This window comes from Pollachius pollachius, assembly GCF_949987615.1.
Source record: "Pollachius pollachius genome assembly, chromosome: 5".
In the NCBI taxonomy this organism is placed as follows: domain Eukaryota; kingdom Metazoa; phylum Chordata; class Actinopteri; order Gadiformes; family Gadidae; genus Pollachius; species Pollachius pollachius.
In genome coordinates this window covers 17,786,202-17,804,499 of record NC_136938.1, presented here as the reverse complement: position 1 = coordinate 17,804,499, position 18,298 = coordinate 17,786,202, and the positions used below count along the sequence as shown (strand labels likewise).

At 43.1% G+C, this 18,298-nt stretch overlaps 1 protein-coding gene across 7 annotated transcripts in view; it reads left to right on the top strand.

Moving 5' to 3' along the window:
• The window catches only part of plekha7b (pleckstrin homology domain containing, family A member 7b), a 72,456-nt gene that overhangs the window by 25,137 nt on the left and 29,021 nt on the right, over positions 1-18,298 (top strand). For 3 of the 7 annotated variants that reach the window (XM_079736641.1, XM_079736640.1, XM_079736637.1), the window contains exons 4-8: positions 8,955-9,038; positions 13,114-13,225; positions 14,376-14,486; positions 15,941-16,013; positions 16,484-16,584. In XM_079736641.1, the coding sequence (XP_079592767.1) occupies positions 8,955-9,038; positions 13,114-13,225; positions 14,376-14,486; positions 15,941-16,013; positions 16,484-16,584 (481 nt within the window). Of the gene's footprint in view, positions 1-4,702; positions 4,842-8,954; positions 9,039-13,113; positions 13,226-14,375; positions 14,487-15,940; positions 16,014-16,483; positions 16,585-18,298 lie in introns of those variants that run through there. The other 4 variants (XM_079736643.1, XM_079736638.1, XM_079736642.1 and 1 more) reach the window with 3 other exon arrangements.

The window sequence follows — 18,298 nt, the reverse complement described above, 5'->3', positions numbered from 1 at the left end:
TGGCTTTTATCTGGTCATTTGGATAGCTTGCAGAAGGAATGTGGGATTTGACGTAATTGGTTCACGCTTCCTGACCCTTTAGTACTCTCGAGACTATGTTTTATATGAGTCAGGTGAGCACCTTTTGAACCTCTAGTCCCATTCGGAGCATCTGTATGGATTAGCTGATCAGTCAGGCAGAAAGAAATGGAAATGGACCTGCAAGAAGGGGAAAAAAACCCTGTGTCCCTCCCTCCTTCCTCTGATGCAGACTATTCTACAAAACTATATAAGAGTTTCTACAAAACCATTGTCCATAAGGTATAATAAAAGATCTTCTGAAGCTGAAACAAATCTCCCATGGCAGTTTAACTTTGTCATTACATAGAGACACTTTTATCATAGATTTCTGTTATATTCAAATTTGATGCCTCTCAGGAGGATGGGGTTAGGGTTGTCAAAAGATATATTTTGGCTGGATCTACAGCTACTTCATTGAGATTGCTTGTTACTTTTACAAAGAAGCCATCAAACATATTGGAATCGCACTAGTGTTCAAACCCCAAATTTCCCATGGGTAAAGTCCCCGTGTTAGACCAAGCAAGTGACATTAGACTATAGGCCGTGAGACCTAATTGTGTGCATTTTTCGATATTGCATTGTGCCCAGTTTTTACTTACTTACCTACTTACTAGCAGTCCACTCTTACTGGCTGTGCAACTGTTACTGTGCACAAACACATGGCTCTGCTTTGTGGGTGGCATATGTAGGAAGGGTTTTGGGAGGGTCCATAGCAAGAATATTGTAAACATCATTGATGTTGACTACAGATATTTGACTACAGTGATTTTAAGCTATGAGATAGTTTAAATGTTATACATTGCGTCTTTAAGTCGATCTTGTTTAAATGTATTAACATTCATTGCTGCCTATATTAAAGCAGCACAATTGCAATTAAAGCTATAAATAGTGATAAATGGAACAAAACATCCCAGAGTCATTCATTAGACATTGGTCATTTAGTGAGTTGCTTTCATCCTTTCAAAAGGATAATATTAAGGAATGTTCCTCAGAATATTTTATATTTTTGGGGTTCCCAGTTTGAATTAAAATACTACATTCTAAAGATTTTATATTAAAAAAAAATCGGTGCTGGGTTTTAGGGTTAGTATGTACAAACAAATCTAAACGTCTTATAACTCATGTCACATGAATCATTTGTTTCATTTATTTCATAGTGGTTTGCCAGTTAGCAATTTAAGATAAGATAAGATAAGATATACCTTATTCATCTCAGCACAGAATTTTAGAGTTCTTATCCAAACTGGAACACAACTTGAGATGTTGCCTTCAATAACAATATGTCCCCTAAAGCAACAAGTAACTCGGGATACTATGATAAATAACTCCTCTTGGCTCTATTACTCTTTGAATGCAACATTAAATGCTTTGTTTGGGGAACACGTGAATTAATGATCAGCATAAGATGAGGCGGATCGATCTGTGCTGTTCAATATTGACCTGAAGCTCCACAACCATTGATTCGTCAGAGCCCAGCTGCAGGGTTTATATAGCCCACCTACAGATAAGATGCTTTATTTTCTTTTACCAGCGAATGTTTAAATCAATATCCTCCAAAAAATAAATGCAAGTCACGGTAACAGATTTGATGGCCGATAAAAGTCGGTGCAATGATAAATGACTCAAACACACCCCACTTAAATATCTAAGTGTGGGATGATTTTGCGTGAGTGGAGATCATGAAAGTGCTGATGTGCATATGTTGCCTTAATGTTCTCCCTCTGGCCAAATTGTTCTTCCTTCTCCTTACTTCCTTCTCCTTTGCTGTAGCCAGCGGCTCCAGAAATGACAGGGAGTGGCCCCACTGGTACACCTTCATCACAACGAAACCAAGGGGGAGCCTTGTATGGATGTGAGGCGGAGTGGGGCAGCACCAGGGTGGGCGGTCCCTGGAGAAGGTGCATGCAGCGAGGAGAAGGGAAGGCAGTCGGCGCTGCCAAGGGAAGCTGCTGAGCAGGCTGTTCTTGGTCTTGCAGTTAATCTTCCATCAGTTTGACTCGCTCTTTCTTTCATTTTCTCTTTTTATAGACGGCCATTATAGGTCATTTTTCCAATTAAGTAGACGGGAAGGAAAATGTCTGTAAAAAACATATTTGTCTCGCCGGGCTCGACGTCTGCATTACAGTTCGGAACAGTGTCATTCTGACACAATTAGTACCGTCAATCATGGTCAGAGTCTATTTTATCTTTCTTTTACCCCATGCTTTCACCCCTGTCCAAACTCGGGCCACTTTCATAATCACCGCAATGGAATTGATTTGTTTTGCCCGCCCCCCTCTTGGAACAGGTTTTGACGTGGATACTGACACTGTATTGAGAGGTGCTGTGTCACAACAACGTGTGTATGGACTGCTAATGGGCCACCCTTGCCCCCCCCCCCAGCGATGCCCTCTGCTGTTGGCCCTCCATGGGGCATGGCAGGGCCTTTGCTGGGAGGGGTGGCTCGCTACTCCCACTGGGAGGGTTGCGGGGAGCACAGCTTTGTTCTGGTCATTTGAAATTCTCATGGCTTCATGCCTGGCTAGAGAGACATAGCTGCTGTTCGCCGAGGCTGTAATAACATGAGTCTGATGTCATCCCAGCTCAGAGTCTCTGCTATTGTTCACTAAAGGATGGGCTCATTGGACGGCTTGGCAGGGGCGCCCGTTCATGCCAGCTCTGAATAATTGTAATGGTGGGAAAAGACATAAAAGGATCTTACCATAAAATCCTTTTCCTAAATATTTACATAGTACTCCATTATATAAGGTATATGAGTATTGTATGTTGAAAGAAGTTAGCAATATAAACATTGTAATGATATAACGATTTTGCGTAGGCCTACTTGGAACTGAGGAAAGCTTTTCCCTTTGCGGGTGGGACAGGCCTTTTTTAAAATCTGGAAAATGTGGTGCATTTCCAGACCAGATTGGTGAGGCACAGCAGCAGAATTTGTATGTCTCGCGTCGCCTCAGACAGTTTTCGATCCCTACGCGTTATTGTGAAATAAAGGCTATCCCATTAGATATTATCGCTGAGCAAACACTTTACATATGCTGACACGCTGTGTTGTCATGCTCAGTGGATGTTCTCTCGTTATCTATTTGTTTTTGATGATTTTCATGAACATTTATGGTTTCCTGATTTTTAAGCCAGTAACGGGGTATACAAATACCCAACACTTTTCTTTTCCGTTGGCATAGGTAAAAGCTTTTCCGCTTTACCGCTTTAGTAATTTCAGCATTGGAAATGGCATGATTAGCTCAAGCTGATATTCCTTCTGAATGTGCTGCAACTAATTCGATTACACTTTCAACTCGGTTGTCTCAAACGACTGTGTGTTCTCTGCAGATCTGTAGACGACTTAGATGATCAATGAGCCAGTTAATTGTACATTATGCCTTGTTTTTTCTCAGATCCACTCAGAAGATCACTGCAGTCTATTGGGTCAGCATTGTTACACACAATGATTCAGGGAAGTTGACTCCAAATATCAACTACATCAATATCTTTGTCATCTTTGTGGTCTTTGAGCATAATGAGCAGGAATTCTCCATTCACCTAAGTAAACCACACAGCAAATATTAAACAGGGTGAAGGTGACTCTGTTCTATGCTGGTAACAGTTTATCATAGTGTCAGCGTTATTGGTTGAGTCAACTGTGGGTCATAGAGCTATATGACTAAAGTACTGCCAAATATTTAGCTGTTATAAATAATAACCCATTCGCTATGATTCCCTGCCAAGATCTTTGGTTTCCCTTTTTTACAGAGTAGGCTTCCAAAGTTCATTCTGCCAGTGCCAATATTATCTACAGAATTTTATTCAGAACCAATTCTGTCATTCTTAAGAGAATGACAAGAAGTCATTCTTAAATGCTCTAGCACCTTGATTTTAAATAACAGCACACAGCCATTGCAATGGGAAAGAAAATCACTGCAGAATGGTAGAGATATCTCGTGCTGGGAAAATAACAGCAGAATGAATGGGATGAAAAGATGAACAGTTTCCCGCAGCTCAACGGAAACTGTGCTAGTTCCTCTCACACGGTCACATATTGTTCCCATTTTCCCTGATCCATGTTTGATTAATTTAAAGGTAGAGTAATTTATAGTCGTGAGGGAAGCAGAGAGAGAGAGAGATAATGAGAAAGAGGAAGTGAGTGAGAAAAAGAGTGTCACACACAATCTGAGAGAGGGAGAGAGACAGAAGAAGTGGGAGACAGAGAAAGAGAGAGGGGGAAAGAGAGGGAGAGAGAGAGACAGAGAGAGTGAGAGAAAGAGAGTGAGCAACACAGAGAGAGGGAGAGAGAGAGAGAGAGTGTGTGGGATAGAGAGAGAGAGTGGGAGAGAGTGGGCGAGAGAGAGAATTAGGTAAAGAGCAGGAAGGGAGGGAGGGGGGGGGGGAAAGATAAGCAACCAAGCCCTCTCATGGCAGGCGGCCTGATCTCTGGCTGTGGAGTAAAGCTCTCCTCGGAGACAAGACAACATGCCTCAGAGGGAGCGCTAGCCCTATGGCTGTCCTGCATATCCTCCACCGGTGCTCTAGATCAGTGCTCTCTACTTAGTGCTCTGCACCAGCGCCGTGCACTGCTGCTCCCCTCCGCTGCTCTACACCGCTGCTCCGCGTGGATGCCGGCAGGTATGCTATGAGAGTCTGCTTCTGCAAACGCACACCTGCCCCGCTCCGACCCACTGGACGCCCGCAACACCCAGCCCAGCCCCTGGACCCACGGCAAGTCAATGATTCACTCTCGTGCTAAAGCTGAGTAAGGTCAATGGAAATACACAGGCGGATATCGGGTGAGGAAATAACTGCTCCGCTAAAGTTTCTTTACTTTGACCCGACGTTGATAAATGTTTGGCTTGCCGTTTGTTCGGAGCATGGCCGGGGGGGGCGTGTGCGTTCAGAGGGTGAAGTTTTGTGGTGGTTATTTTGGTGTTTTCTTTGTTGTTTGCTTGGGGTTGACTCTGAGGGGGTCAAGCCACCCTCATCGCCCTGTTGCTAAAAATGAACTCCACTATTTGAACAGGAATTACCCTGTTGAGCCTGTTGCTTTATGCTTTGAGTTGGTACGCTCTGTACGGGCTGGACTTTTGGACTTTGGTCAGCGGCGGCGGGAAAAAAGGCATGGCGATGGAGGACATATTGGATGTTGGAGCTATCGGAATTGTTTTTCAACGTCTCTCCTACATGTTGCTGCTGGAGTGTTAATTGGACCTGTGTTTGAGCTCCATCCCACTAAGAGCCTCATATTCGCCCTCTTTTGGAAGTTGTATTTCTCGCAATCATTTTTTCAACAACAAAACTCTTGCGCATTGAACACCTGTGTTGATCTACGTGAAGAGTAGCCTTACTCGGCCCTCACCTTAACCTCCAGGTCATGTTTACACTGCAGTGTAAACCCACAGGGGGGGGGGGGGAGCTCTTCCCTGGGGCCCCATCAGGGTGTAGGATGCCCCCATTCTTGCCGGTCCTTATCAGAAGCTGTGAAAGCTCTACTTGACCTGCAGCTTCTCCATGACGTACAGCCGGCAAAGTACCCCCCCCCCCCCCCTAGACTTTACGTCTTTAGTCCATTAGTTTGTTTCTTACTTGGGGTTAAGATATAACTTAAAGAGAGATACAAATAGTTGAATATGTATATTACATTTAACAATATCATCTCCATATACAGCAGATCCTTGTTATAGCTTTACGCTGAGCTGTACTTTTATTGCCGGTAAGCCAAGATTTACAACCGTCATTCTGTATCTTAATGATTGTGTGCATATTTCATAAGCCCTGCCGTGGATCTCTCCTGCTGATACTGTCATCACGGCTCCCCTTCTCCCCGGCAGGGGGGCTAACCTTCCCTCAGCACCAAGTGCGTCTCCGGTCGGGAAGGCTCATGTAAACTGTTGCTAATGCACAGAGCCACGGCGGCGCCGCGGTATTTGCTCAGTAAATGGGGATGTGGTGAATTCCTTGACAAATAGCTCAGAAGTAATGCGGCTGAAACAAAAGCCTCAAAAGAATGCATATTCATAATTAACACGGGAGGCTTTTGTGGGGCTCCGAGGGCCCAGTGCAGCTCCGCAAATTATGCACTATTACCAGAACAATGCTCTGCAGACTGTGTGTGTGCGTGTGCGTGTGCGCGGGCACGTGTGTTTGTATACTGCAATGTAAACGTTCCGGTGTCCTTCAATGTCCTTATTTTAATTAATATGTGCTATGGTTTGTCTTCTATGTGAACTACTGCATGTAGAGAAGCACTTCCGATGACGCCTTTAAAATGCAGCATCCACCTTTTCTAAATGTCAACGCATACATTCATCTTCTCCTTGCTCTACAGCCGTAGTACCTCCCTCTGCCGCCTGGGGTCGCTAAAGGGCACCAGCGCGTTCTTTCATCCAGCGCTTCTTTAAGCAAAGCACATAGGCTGCCCTTCAGAGCGTTATGTGTTTACTCAAATTCATTATGCACACGTCGTTATCTTATACCCTTGGTACATCCGGGGAAAGTCGGTCTGTGCTTGTGTGTGCCCCAGTGTGTGTGACTGTGTTTTGGAGCAGCCTGTTTTCTGAGTTGAACCGCTGCAACATTCTGGCTGGATTCAAACTGCATTGCAGTATTTATCCTGCAAACATGGGTCCACTCTCTCTCAGCGTTACTTGGCTGTCTCTTCAACGGTTAATTATCGGAAGAATAAAAAATAGCTTTTACAGGAAAGCATAGAATGAAGAGTGAGAGCAAATACCAAAGAAAGAGCTACAGGTAATGCAAGGTTACGATGGGTAATGCTAGGTAATGCTACATAATGCTAGGTAATGCTAGGTAATGATAGGTTATGAATGGTAATGATAGTTAGTTAAAGAAAGGCATTGATAGGTAATTCATGGTAATGAGGGTAATGAAAGGCATTGATAAGTTAGGTAATGAAAGTTAATGATTTGTAATGATAGTTAATAAAAGGGTAATGATGGGTAATGAAAGGCATTGATAGGTAATGAAAGGTAATGATCTATAACGATGGGTGAATAAGGCATGCATAAGGAGCTACAGAACCAGAGGTTCTGTAGCTCCTTGTACTTCATAGAGTGTCCTAGATGAATGGACTGTCCAAGCTGCCCCCCAAGCTGCTCCGGCAGACCCTGGACAGCCCACATAAGTGTGTTAGTAGTGGACACTGAGAATGCTGTGCTGTCTTAAATGTTGATCTTGCATAACATATCCTGCTCACTGCTGGTAAATCACAGCTTTTCACACATAGATGAAATGTAACACGAGCAGGGTAGGGTGAATGTAATTAGAATTATTTATTTGAGATGATGCTGTGTGCTATCATCATAAAAAACAACTTGAGAGTATCCCTGACATGTTGGAATAAACATTAACAGATATATTATAAAGAAAAAATATACTTTATATATATAAAGGTATTGTAGGTAAGATCAGTGAGTAAAGAGAGGGAGACGAAAATATTTTGACAAATACGCAACCAAAAATAACTGACACTCCCTCTCTGCTCCCTCCCTCCTTAGGTTTCTCCCTCATGAGAAGTGTTGCATTCACGCTTGTCATTGACAGGCAATAGTAATTGCACTATGCGCAATACAGACTGCACGATATTCAAGCACATCGCTATTTCACTTGTGTGTGTACTCAGACCTAAGGTTTTCCACAAAGTATAGAATGGCTGTCATGAAGCTTGTATTAATGGTTCTCTTTTCCTCATCATGATATCAAAGTCCCTGGAGGCAATGCAGTATAGTACGAATAGATATCTACAGATATTCTGCCATATAGAAGAAAGATTATACGCTTTTGAATTGTTCAGCCAAAGCAAGGATAATAAACGTTCCTTCATGCTTGTAATATAAACTGTTACAGTAGCAATAACCTACATGCGTGAGCAAATATCCATGAGTCTTTGTGTAATTAAACCCTGTTTAATCTTGGCTGCATGGCTGGTCATTCATGTCTCTTTAGTTTGCCCAAAGAGCTGTAATATTTCTCATGGGCGTCTGAACCTCACGGCATAGTGTGAGAAATGCTTGTGTTTGTTTTCTGTCATCTCAGTCCCTCAGGATGTAATGAGCCGTAGTCAGCACATGGACAAACCCCCCCTCACCACGATAGCACACAGACCAATACAAATAAAAGGCAAAGATCGTGATCATAACCAGGGAGCTTGTACAATAATCTGAAATAATTAATAATAAGATGAAACCAATCACCTTGTATTGATTGAGATTATTTGTGCATTGTTATGTGTGTTATTTATTCATATATTATATCATCATATCCAATACAGACATAGTCAGTAACCAGAACTTCTTAACTCTAACTCTACCTGTGCTAACAGCATAGCAGGCCTGTTCCACCTGACTGTGCGGTCAATGACGCAGAAAAACCAACGGTAGATTTACACACAGCGATATCTGCTACGGTTATCTAGTGTGTAAACAAACATAAACATTAATAAAATGTTAAAAGCAACAGCCGACACCTGTCTGCCTCTGTTTCCCCGTCGTCACTGACACGTTTTGACATCCTATTTACAGCGATGAATGGAGCCATGAAATTGAAATCAATAAAGGGGATGGTGGGCGGTTAGGGCAAGGAGTGCTGACCCTCACCGTTTGTGTGAAGTACATGCCCTGGGTCATGACCAGGATTCAGCAGCATCACCCGTTCTGCAGTTGGCAGGGGATGTGGTTGTTATGGACACAACATGTGGTCATGGTCAAACGTTCCCCACCAACAGCCCACTGTAAACTCACTCTGATTGATGGATGTGATGAGAGGGTGGGGGTGGTGGTGGTGGTGGTGGTGGTGGGGGATGGTGGTGATCCTACACTAACTTCACTTTGTCTTGGAGGTTATCTTCCCCTCCTTATCATTCTCTTCTCTCTCCCTCCCCACTGCAGCCACAACCAGAGGAGTACATCATTCCGACACCCAGTGACCGGTCAGATATCTCCTGAAAACACAGAGTACACACTGCAGGACAGGTGAGTGGGTTTGTCTTCCTCTCAGGCTAAAAGTGGCACTGGTCTGTACTGTCGTGAAGGTTTGAAGTTATTGAGCGGAGGCATTGGAAAATACAGCCTGTTTGGAGTCAAGGGTTTGGTGTGTGGTCTACTGGGAAAAGCACAGGCGAGATGAGAGACTGATCTTAAACACCTGGTTCACAGTAGCACAGACCCATGCTGGTACTCATCATACTAACAGATGATGGGAGTTTCCAGTGTTTTCCTTAAGGTCAATATTTAGACTAGATGGTGATGACCCAACTATTGCTTATAAGTGCCTTTGTATTTAAATGAATTGCCCACAATTGGACACATGGATCTGCCTTGGAAACCATAAGTTAATTCAACGCTTTAGTTGATCAACTCAAAAGGCTATTGATATGCAGAAAGATATGGTGGTCCAAATTATGATTTATAAGTTAGTTTAAGTTATTTAGAGCTCTGCATGGATCGTGAATCTTATGTTGTTCTCTTTGACTATTAGAATAATGATATGTTAATAAAGCTATAATAATAATAGTAGATGAATTTGAACTTATTGAAAATGTTGTAGTTGGTTATGGTTGTCATTTTATTAGATGAGATTTTCAGGTAATTGGAACCCATCCAACAATGTTCAGTTCACTCCAGTTGGGATTCTAAACATGAAATACAGGCATTAACAACATTGCTATTTTATTCTTTCTTTCGTCACTTGACGAGCAATAGGCCTGTGACTTTAAATAGGCAGCATTCCATTTGAATTAGTACACTTAGTCCCAAGTGCCCAGAGAGGCATAATTTGCTCCGTGAGTGCGGTTCAAAACAGTTGTCTGCATTAGTTATTGGTTGTGTAGTTAGGTGAAGCCAGCATGTGTTGTTATTGTGTTTGAGAAAGCCGAACCCTATGGCAGAATGTAAGGCAACAGCTGTACGATCCTGTTTAATCTAGCTAGCTTTAGAGGGTATAGTATTTGACCTCCACCGTCTCTGGGATTAGGAGATGTGTACAGTAATGTTGGAGGTTCATCTCCACTCACAACGGAAACTTCTGTCCAACCCTGTGCCTTGCTCTCTTGTCTCTGTGTGTTCAAGCCACGAACCCACGGGAGGGCAAAAGTTAATGCATAACTCACGCGCATACCTGCAATAGTAACATAATCGCTCTCTTGGCTCATAATACCACAGCTGATCTCTTTAAGCTTGACATCCTGAGAATAGATTGAGATGTACCGAGAATGTGAGAATGGTTCTATTTACTGAGGAAAAGCCAAGCTCTGTCATGATTACCCCAGCTCACCGCTGCCATATTTCACTGTATTGTTACTCTCCAACTTCTGAACGGCTCCTCCATTTCGCCTTGGGTTTTTGAGTTGAGCTTTCCCTTATAAGGGCTGAACGTTGCAGTGTGTCGTTATTAAATATGGAGCCGTGAGAATAGACCTGTAGGACCCTTTGAGAATATAAATACTATTTATATTGGAACAACTTGTTCCGACAACTACCAACGGGTAGATGCCCTTGTGCAAGGGGTGTCAACAGTGAAGTTGAAACACATCCTACTGGTATTGCTAATCTTCATGAAAAAATAATCTTACTTCAAACATGAGGTCATGCTTGTGATCGAGTCACGCTAAATCATGGATGATTTGCAGGGACGACCTCCATCCATGAAGTGCCCCGTGTAAACACGCAGCATTGAAGCTCTGCACACGCCCTCATGATGTTCACGTTTGACAGACCCACGTGGTCTAAGTAGGGAAGTAGGTTTCCCCAAGTCCCTGGGACTAATTTCTAATAGTGCAGACCTCCTTTATTCCTAAGGGAAGGTTTCAAATTGAGGACAGAGAGGGTAGAGAGTCGATACTGAACTTCTTTTCCATTATTGGCAGAAGGTTCCTTGCCCTGGGGTCTTTCAGTTGGTTATTGATTACTGCACTTTGAACAATATATCACCAGTCCCAACTCCCCAGGTCCACCTGCTTGGGGAAAGGATAAACTGTGTCAGTGAGGAGGGAGGGAGAGAGGAGGAATAAAAGGGAGAGAAAGGCGCTGTTTGATGTAAAACATCACCCCTCTCTTGCACAACAGATCTCCAGAGGATCTGTTTGAGTGGCACTGGTGGTCAATACTAATAAATCTCTTAAAAAAAAAGAGCGCCCTTGTCGTCATAGCAATGTCCCCCAAACAAACAAAAAACACTGGCCTGCCTCCAGCATCAGGAGCAGAGCGTTGCTATGCTTTAATCCATAGGCGATCCTCCCCGCTCAGCAAAGTTCGACTGCTACTTTTTAAGCCTTAGTCTCTTAGTCTCAAAAGCCCAGCCCTTCTCTTTTAGTCTTTAGCTTCTTAGGCTTGAATACAAAGCAGAAAATAGAAGGAAGGATAGTGCTCCTTTTAACCCCCCCTCCTTGCCTCTGTCAGAACAATGCAGGGTTCCAATGGCAGTGCTGTTGTAGGGGTCACACACACACCGTTTCCTGTCGCAAGCAGGCCATCAAAGCCAGGAAGACCTTGGCCTTCTGGGTCATCCAAGCGCTAAATAATATTGAACTACCCGGGCCATTGCCAACACACAGTTTCAGTACTTTTCACTGCAGACCAAATATGCAGTCAAGATTCTATGAGAATAGTAGATGTTGCTTATTGAGGCATTGGTGGATTGGTTTAGCTACTCTTTCTTTGGAAAGTCCTAATAGTACAAACTATGTTTGAACAACAGGGATTGACTGCAGTAAAGGCGAGACATATTGCAGGTTTAAAAGGATCGTGGCTTTTGTGATTAAAAGCAAACACATGTAGAGGTTTAACTGAGCACAATGCCATGGGTGGAACGTTCCATACATCACAGACTGTTTGACCTTCCAAGGTCAACATGTTATTGTTCTCCTCGACTGCGGTCACATTTTCGTCCCGCTTCTTTCCAAGCTGTTTGAGCAACCCGAGGAGATGCTGACTTAGGAGATGTTGACGTAGTTTACTATGTGGCTGTGAAGAAGTGAGACATTTGCAAAACGATGCATCGCTCCCGTCTGTTCTACAGCCATTCTACTTCAACACTTCTATTATATGCATTAAAACAACATGACAAATCCTTTATATATGTGCATTCCTAATGTTTCCACATGTTAACAAAAGACACACGTAGTACAGGGTAGATGTGTCATCTTTCTAAAAAACAGGGTCTTTGGACAGACAATCATGTGAGCTACTAAGCAAATGAGGTGTATTATTTTGCTGTCTTTTTTTTGTCGACAACACGATAGCAGCGACAATGCTCTGCTTAACTTTGGCTGCTTAAACCTTTCCTGCTCCACATTGCAGCACATCCCCGCGGTCCTGCATCACAAAGATATCGATTTTTTTTTGCCCTCCTCCATTAATTCTTCAGCATCTATGCTCACAACACTGTGGGCATGCTGGTTTCCACAGTTGGCTCTGATTCCTGCTTATCTATCTTACAGCAAGGACCTCACTTTTACCTTGGTCCCAGGAATTGTTTCAAAAATGGTTGCTACATGACAAAAGAGAGAGTGTATGAAAACTAGCAAATGACAAGATATATGTATATACTTTTTGTTACGTGTTCTATTTCTTCTACATAGGTTTTTTTTTTTGAAGAAATTCTGATGACAATCTGAAATGTGATTTGTAATGAAGATACTTCATTACAAATCAGACTGTGTGTGTGTGTGTGTGTGTGTGTGTGTGTGTGTGTGTGTGTGTGAGTGTGTGTGCGCATGCTTTAGAACTTTTCCTGCCATTTGTGTCCGTGTGTATCTTGTTCAATGATCTATGATGATGGTAACTCTTTGTCTGAGCAAGGCCCAGTGGAGTGCAGCGAACAGACAGCTCATCAAGTGTAAAGCCCTTGGCTCTTTGGGGGATCGCGGGCCAGGGGCAGGAAGGAGTCACATCCGCCACTATCTGACAACTCAGGCATCAACTGTATTTGAGTTTTTCCGAGCTGTGCTGACAGAGAGGATGAAGTGCGAAGAAAGTAGTCCCTGTGCTACCAGGCCACTCGGCTCATTCATCTTTATGCTGTGCTCTGCCCCCTACTACTCCCCTGTAGGATAGAATCCCGCATGTCCAAGCAACTGGCCAATCAGAGGACCCCCAGTGTGGTCAGCCAGTCCTCGACGGGTGTCCCATCAACGGCAGTGGACACCACCCCGGGGTCCAGGGTGAGTCACATGATGCCACGACCTGAACTTTCATTTAATTAAACTCCTACTTTATGAGAATTTGTGTCGCGAAGCGTTGGTTGATCTGACTCAGTTAAGAATCAAAAGCAATTGTAGTACTCCGAAAAATAAATTGAATGCTTTGAACGATCTTCTGCCTTTATAGTTCTCTGAGGGACTGCCGGTGCTCGTAGGGGCCCAAATGCTTTAATATGCGCTAGTATACGACTCGGAACCCTTTCTCATTCTGATTAATAGTCTTCGACCGGAAAAGGTTGGCTATTTTTCAAGCATACGGGAACTCAATTACAAAAGTCTTCAGGGGCTGGACATTTCTGCTGTATGGTAATCTATTACGGTAATCCGGGCATTTGAATCAAGTAGACAAGCAATTATATTGGGCAGAAAAAGACGTTTCTGGACCACTCAAGGCAGTCATTGTTTGAGCCTTATTATATGTAATGCTCATCAGTCTTAGTTTTGATTCATTATATCGTTTAATTTTAGTTTAGATTGCCATAGTTTCATTTAAAATGCAATGAATCATTGTGCAATAACTCAATCCTTTGTAATGCATCCATGTTAAAATCATATCGTAAGGGGATTTTGTTATGCATTTGACTTATTACAAAGGTAGGTAACCCCTGCTGTTAGCCAGCCAGTACAAGCAGATTGCTTTCCTGTTTGTCTGAGATAAACTGCGTTCCACATAGAAGTCGTTTGGCAAATGTCCACACTTTAGTCAATTAGTGACATATACAACCTTCCCTGGAAGGACCCATGCTATCAAAAGCAGGAAATCATAGGCATGCATTCAGCCAGTCCTGTCAGCCAAACAGGAAAAAAGTGCAGAAAAGTTCCTGTAAGGAAGGGAACAAATCAGAGACAAAACAGACACTCGCTTGAATATCCGTTCAAATTGTTGTGCTTTTAGGTGGGTATATATACATATATAAAAATATACCTTTGGTAAATACTCATTTTATGGAAGCAGTTTGCGGAAAAGGAGAATGAGAGAGCGATAGCAATCATCAGTCAGCTTTAAACTGCAATTCCCGGAAAGGGTCCTTTAAAAACAAACTAACAATCCCTCAAAAAAGGTCCCTCTAGAGGCAGAGATCACTACAGTGTTCGCTCCCCCCCCCCCAAGGTGCAGAGCCTCAGGGCCTCCGGGAAAGTCCACAGCTTTGGCAAGCGGGACCATGCGATCAAACGCAACCTCAACGTCCCGGTGGTGGTGAGGGGCTGGCTCTACAAACAGGTAAGGCCCTCCTCCGCTGGCCCCCCGGCTGTCTCTTAAGAGTGACGGACAGGGCTGTGTGAGGCGGAGGGTTACCTCTGTGTAGATGTGTGGACCTTTTAAGCACACATTAATCATAAGTAAACATGACGCCCTCGCCGCGCTGTGGAATGTCAAGGGTGTGTCGTTTGACTGATCTCAACTCCCTCACCAGCCCGGGGCCCCCTGAGCGTGAGGAAACCCCTCCGTGTCAGAAAGGCTCTATTGGATTCCCTTGCAGCACTGTTCCATGTCACCTTCCGTTGCTTGAGGGTTGGTTAAACAGGTGGCGAGACTCTAATCGTGGCTCCCTATGGACTCCCCCCCCCCTAAACATTATTGATAGGAGCACTGAGGACTTGTATGGGAGGTTATCCTTGTTTAGTTTTTAGTTTGATGATGATGGGATATAGATTGTATTCACAATTCTACTAACATTGTGTGTGTGCTTGTATTTTTGGAGAGAATTCGGTACGCAGATCAGATAACAAACGGTGAAATTGTTCAAAACAAGCTAACTTTATGTGTAACGTTAACATCCCATCCGCAAATAACATTGACAGCACTGGCATTACACTGTGTACTTAGGCTTGCATTGCTTCCAAGTGCAGGTTTAATGGAACAGAAAACACAACAAAAAATGCCTCTCTATTGAGTTGGAAAAATATGAAAATAGCCAAATGCGAGGTAGATTGTTCACTTCATTGTGTTCAATTTTTTCAGATAATTAGGGATGCATCCCGTACTCCCGTTGTTTTGCATTCGAGTATCGTAGATGTTGTGTTGAGTGGATAATATGTTGCTTTTAAAAGCATATTGGTGTTCCAGCCTGTTTGTTTTGCACAGCTCTCTGCTATTTGGGTTATCCTGGGAAGTCTCACCCTGGAAACAGCTTGGGGGGGTGAGGAGGGGTTGGGGTGTTAATGAAGACTAACCTATTTTACACACACACGCGCTTTCACACACACACACACACACACACACACACACACACACACACACACACAGTAGTTGAAGCTGCTGCTTCAAATTACCAAGATTGTGTAAAAACATCATTAATTATTGTGCCGTGCTATCTGGCTGGAATCCCGAGGAGAAATTGGTGGTTCTAATATCAGGCCACCAGAGATTCTATTGTAGAGAGGTGCTGTGCATTAAATTCCATCTCTCTAGTAGAATTAACATCAGCAGGCTTTCCAGGCGTGTGGCCTCCTAAAATAATGCTTTTACACCAGAAATGAACTCTCAAGGAACTGAACTAGAGACGCATCATGTTTCATTGATATGCATGAGGAGTGCGTCCCCCCCCCCCCCCCCCCCAATCCCAATGGCTCATGCCAAGTGCTCTATTCCCCAGCCTTTTCATTATAACCCCAATTAAAACGTGTGTGTGTAATGACGCCCTTGTGAACACAGTGTTGTCCCCCACCCTACAGGACAGCTCTGGAATGCGGCTTTGGAAACGGAAGTGGTTTGTTTTGTCTGACTTCTGCCTGTTTTATTACAAAGGTGAGTGAAAATAATACATGTGCCCCAGGCAATGGTTTACTTATAGAGCAAATTAGGTGCATCATGTACCCTGAATCACCTAAATTACACGACCAACAATACACAACAAACTCAAACTCAGTAATCTTATCTCATTATCTCATTTTTCACATGTGTTTTCTATTTATCACCCATCCAAAATGTTCGTCAGAATATTACCATAACAGTATGGTATTTGATCTGCTGCATAGTTGCTATGGCCCTGTTATCACCCCCACCTCCATTAATCACACCTTAATACTTGCCATGCAGTTTCGTGCACCAATGCCCAGCCTTGAATTAACCTTGAATTATGATGCTGTGTGACATGCAGGCATAATACAAGATGTTGGAAGGGCTTGGTTCATTAACAGTTACAATGTGTCTTTCCAATGTGTGTGTGTGTGTGTGTGTGTGTGTGTGTGTGTGTGTGTGTGTGTGTGTGTGTACAGATAGTCGAGAAGAGACGGTTCTTGGTAGCATACCCCTACCCAGTTATGTCATCACTCCAGTGGATCCTGATGATCACATAAGCCGGAAATACGCATTCAAGGTAACTCCTTCATAAACACTCAAGGTACCTCCTCAAATAACCCGTCTCCAGAGATGATGAATGTGACTACTGTATAAATACTTATTGCTAACCAACATGCACTGATGACTGCTGACAGTTCTTGGCAGCGCACATGGACGGAATGCGTTTGTCATACAATGTCTCCCCCTGCTGGTTGAGCTAGCTGTTACACAAAGTATTATTGATTATCTCTTTTGTGGTAATGTCATAGTTTGTGTTGACTAGTTGAAATTGTTCCTGATTAGTTATTATTGCATAATACAAAGCACTTCATATTATGAAAACTAATGCTTCTACTCTACAATTATCATCAACCAATCAATCATCATAAAATACTCCCCGAATATATACATATTGCGTAAGATTCAACAATTTGATTTAATTAAATTAAATTGGTTGATGCTGCTCGGCTGTCTACTGGTCTAATTGTTTAAACATGTGACACTTATTGTCTGCAATTTTTCATTGTGTATTGTCTTATTCAAATAAATCTCTCCATACTCTATTGTGTAATTCCACAGTGTCTGTATGAAAATTTGATTGTTTATTAGGGGTGAGGTCATTATTTAGTTGACAACTGTTGTGATTTACTCCAGCTTCACGACGTGCTCTTGATCAATTTGCTGTTGTGCTGAAGCTGCAGCTGTAGCATGCAGCAGCCCAGACAAACACATGCTGTCAGCCGTGCATGCTACAAAGGTTTAGAATTAATATTGGAAAGAAAGCCTGTCCGAATGCTGGGTGTTCTCCTGCTGTCCAGTCGGCATTACTGTTTCTGTTAGTAGACTGATGTCATTGCTACGAGTACATCGAAACACAAAACAATATCCTACAAACTCCCATCCAAGTGCATTCTAATATTCCCGATGATATTCACGCTACGGCTTTAATGGAAGGGCTGTGGTATCAATTAACCCATAGATTTATTATTTAAAAAGAATTATCGAAAAATTGGCATAAATGTGAACTGCTGAAACGATGGAAAACATGGGCCACATTTTTTTTAATCCATTATGTAGTCATAGTGACTGTAAAAGGTAAATGCCTAGTTACGGCTTACTGTTTTTTCTCTCTCTGTGTCTCCCACAAATTGAATATTGCAACACCTAAAAGAAGACATATTCTGTTAAACCTGTCATGGTCTAATGGAGAACAGAGCTGATGTATCATCTCTTATCGCAGCTACAGTGTTGACATTATTTTCTTGCTGCAAGCGTAGCACCCATTGAGAAAAAAAAAACACAATTCTGCATTAATGTTTAATGCAGTGCTGCAGCCTCGGGGCAGTCTGTTACAATCCTCTTTGCTGCTTTGTACCTGCTCCTCTTGGGGCTGCAGGGCGTTACGTGTGTTTGTATGAGCACACACACACAGGCACACACACAGACACACGCACAGACACACATAGACACGCACACACATACGCACACAAACACACACACACACACACACGGGTGTTGGCCTGCATATGAAAGGCATGCATATGAAATGTGTGTGTGTGTGTGTGTGTGTGTGTGTGTGTGTGTGTGGGAGCAAGGAGCAAGCAAGGGAGTGAAAAAATAAATGGAAGAGGGGAGGAGAGAGATTCCCTAACTCCCATTACCTCGGATTAGAATGGGGCAGGTCTGATGATCAGTCGTTCATGTTATTAATTATACATCCCTCATCATCTATATTCTACCTCTCCTCCTGC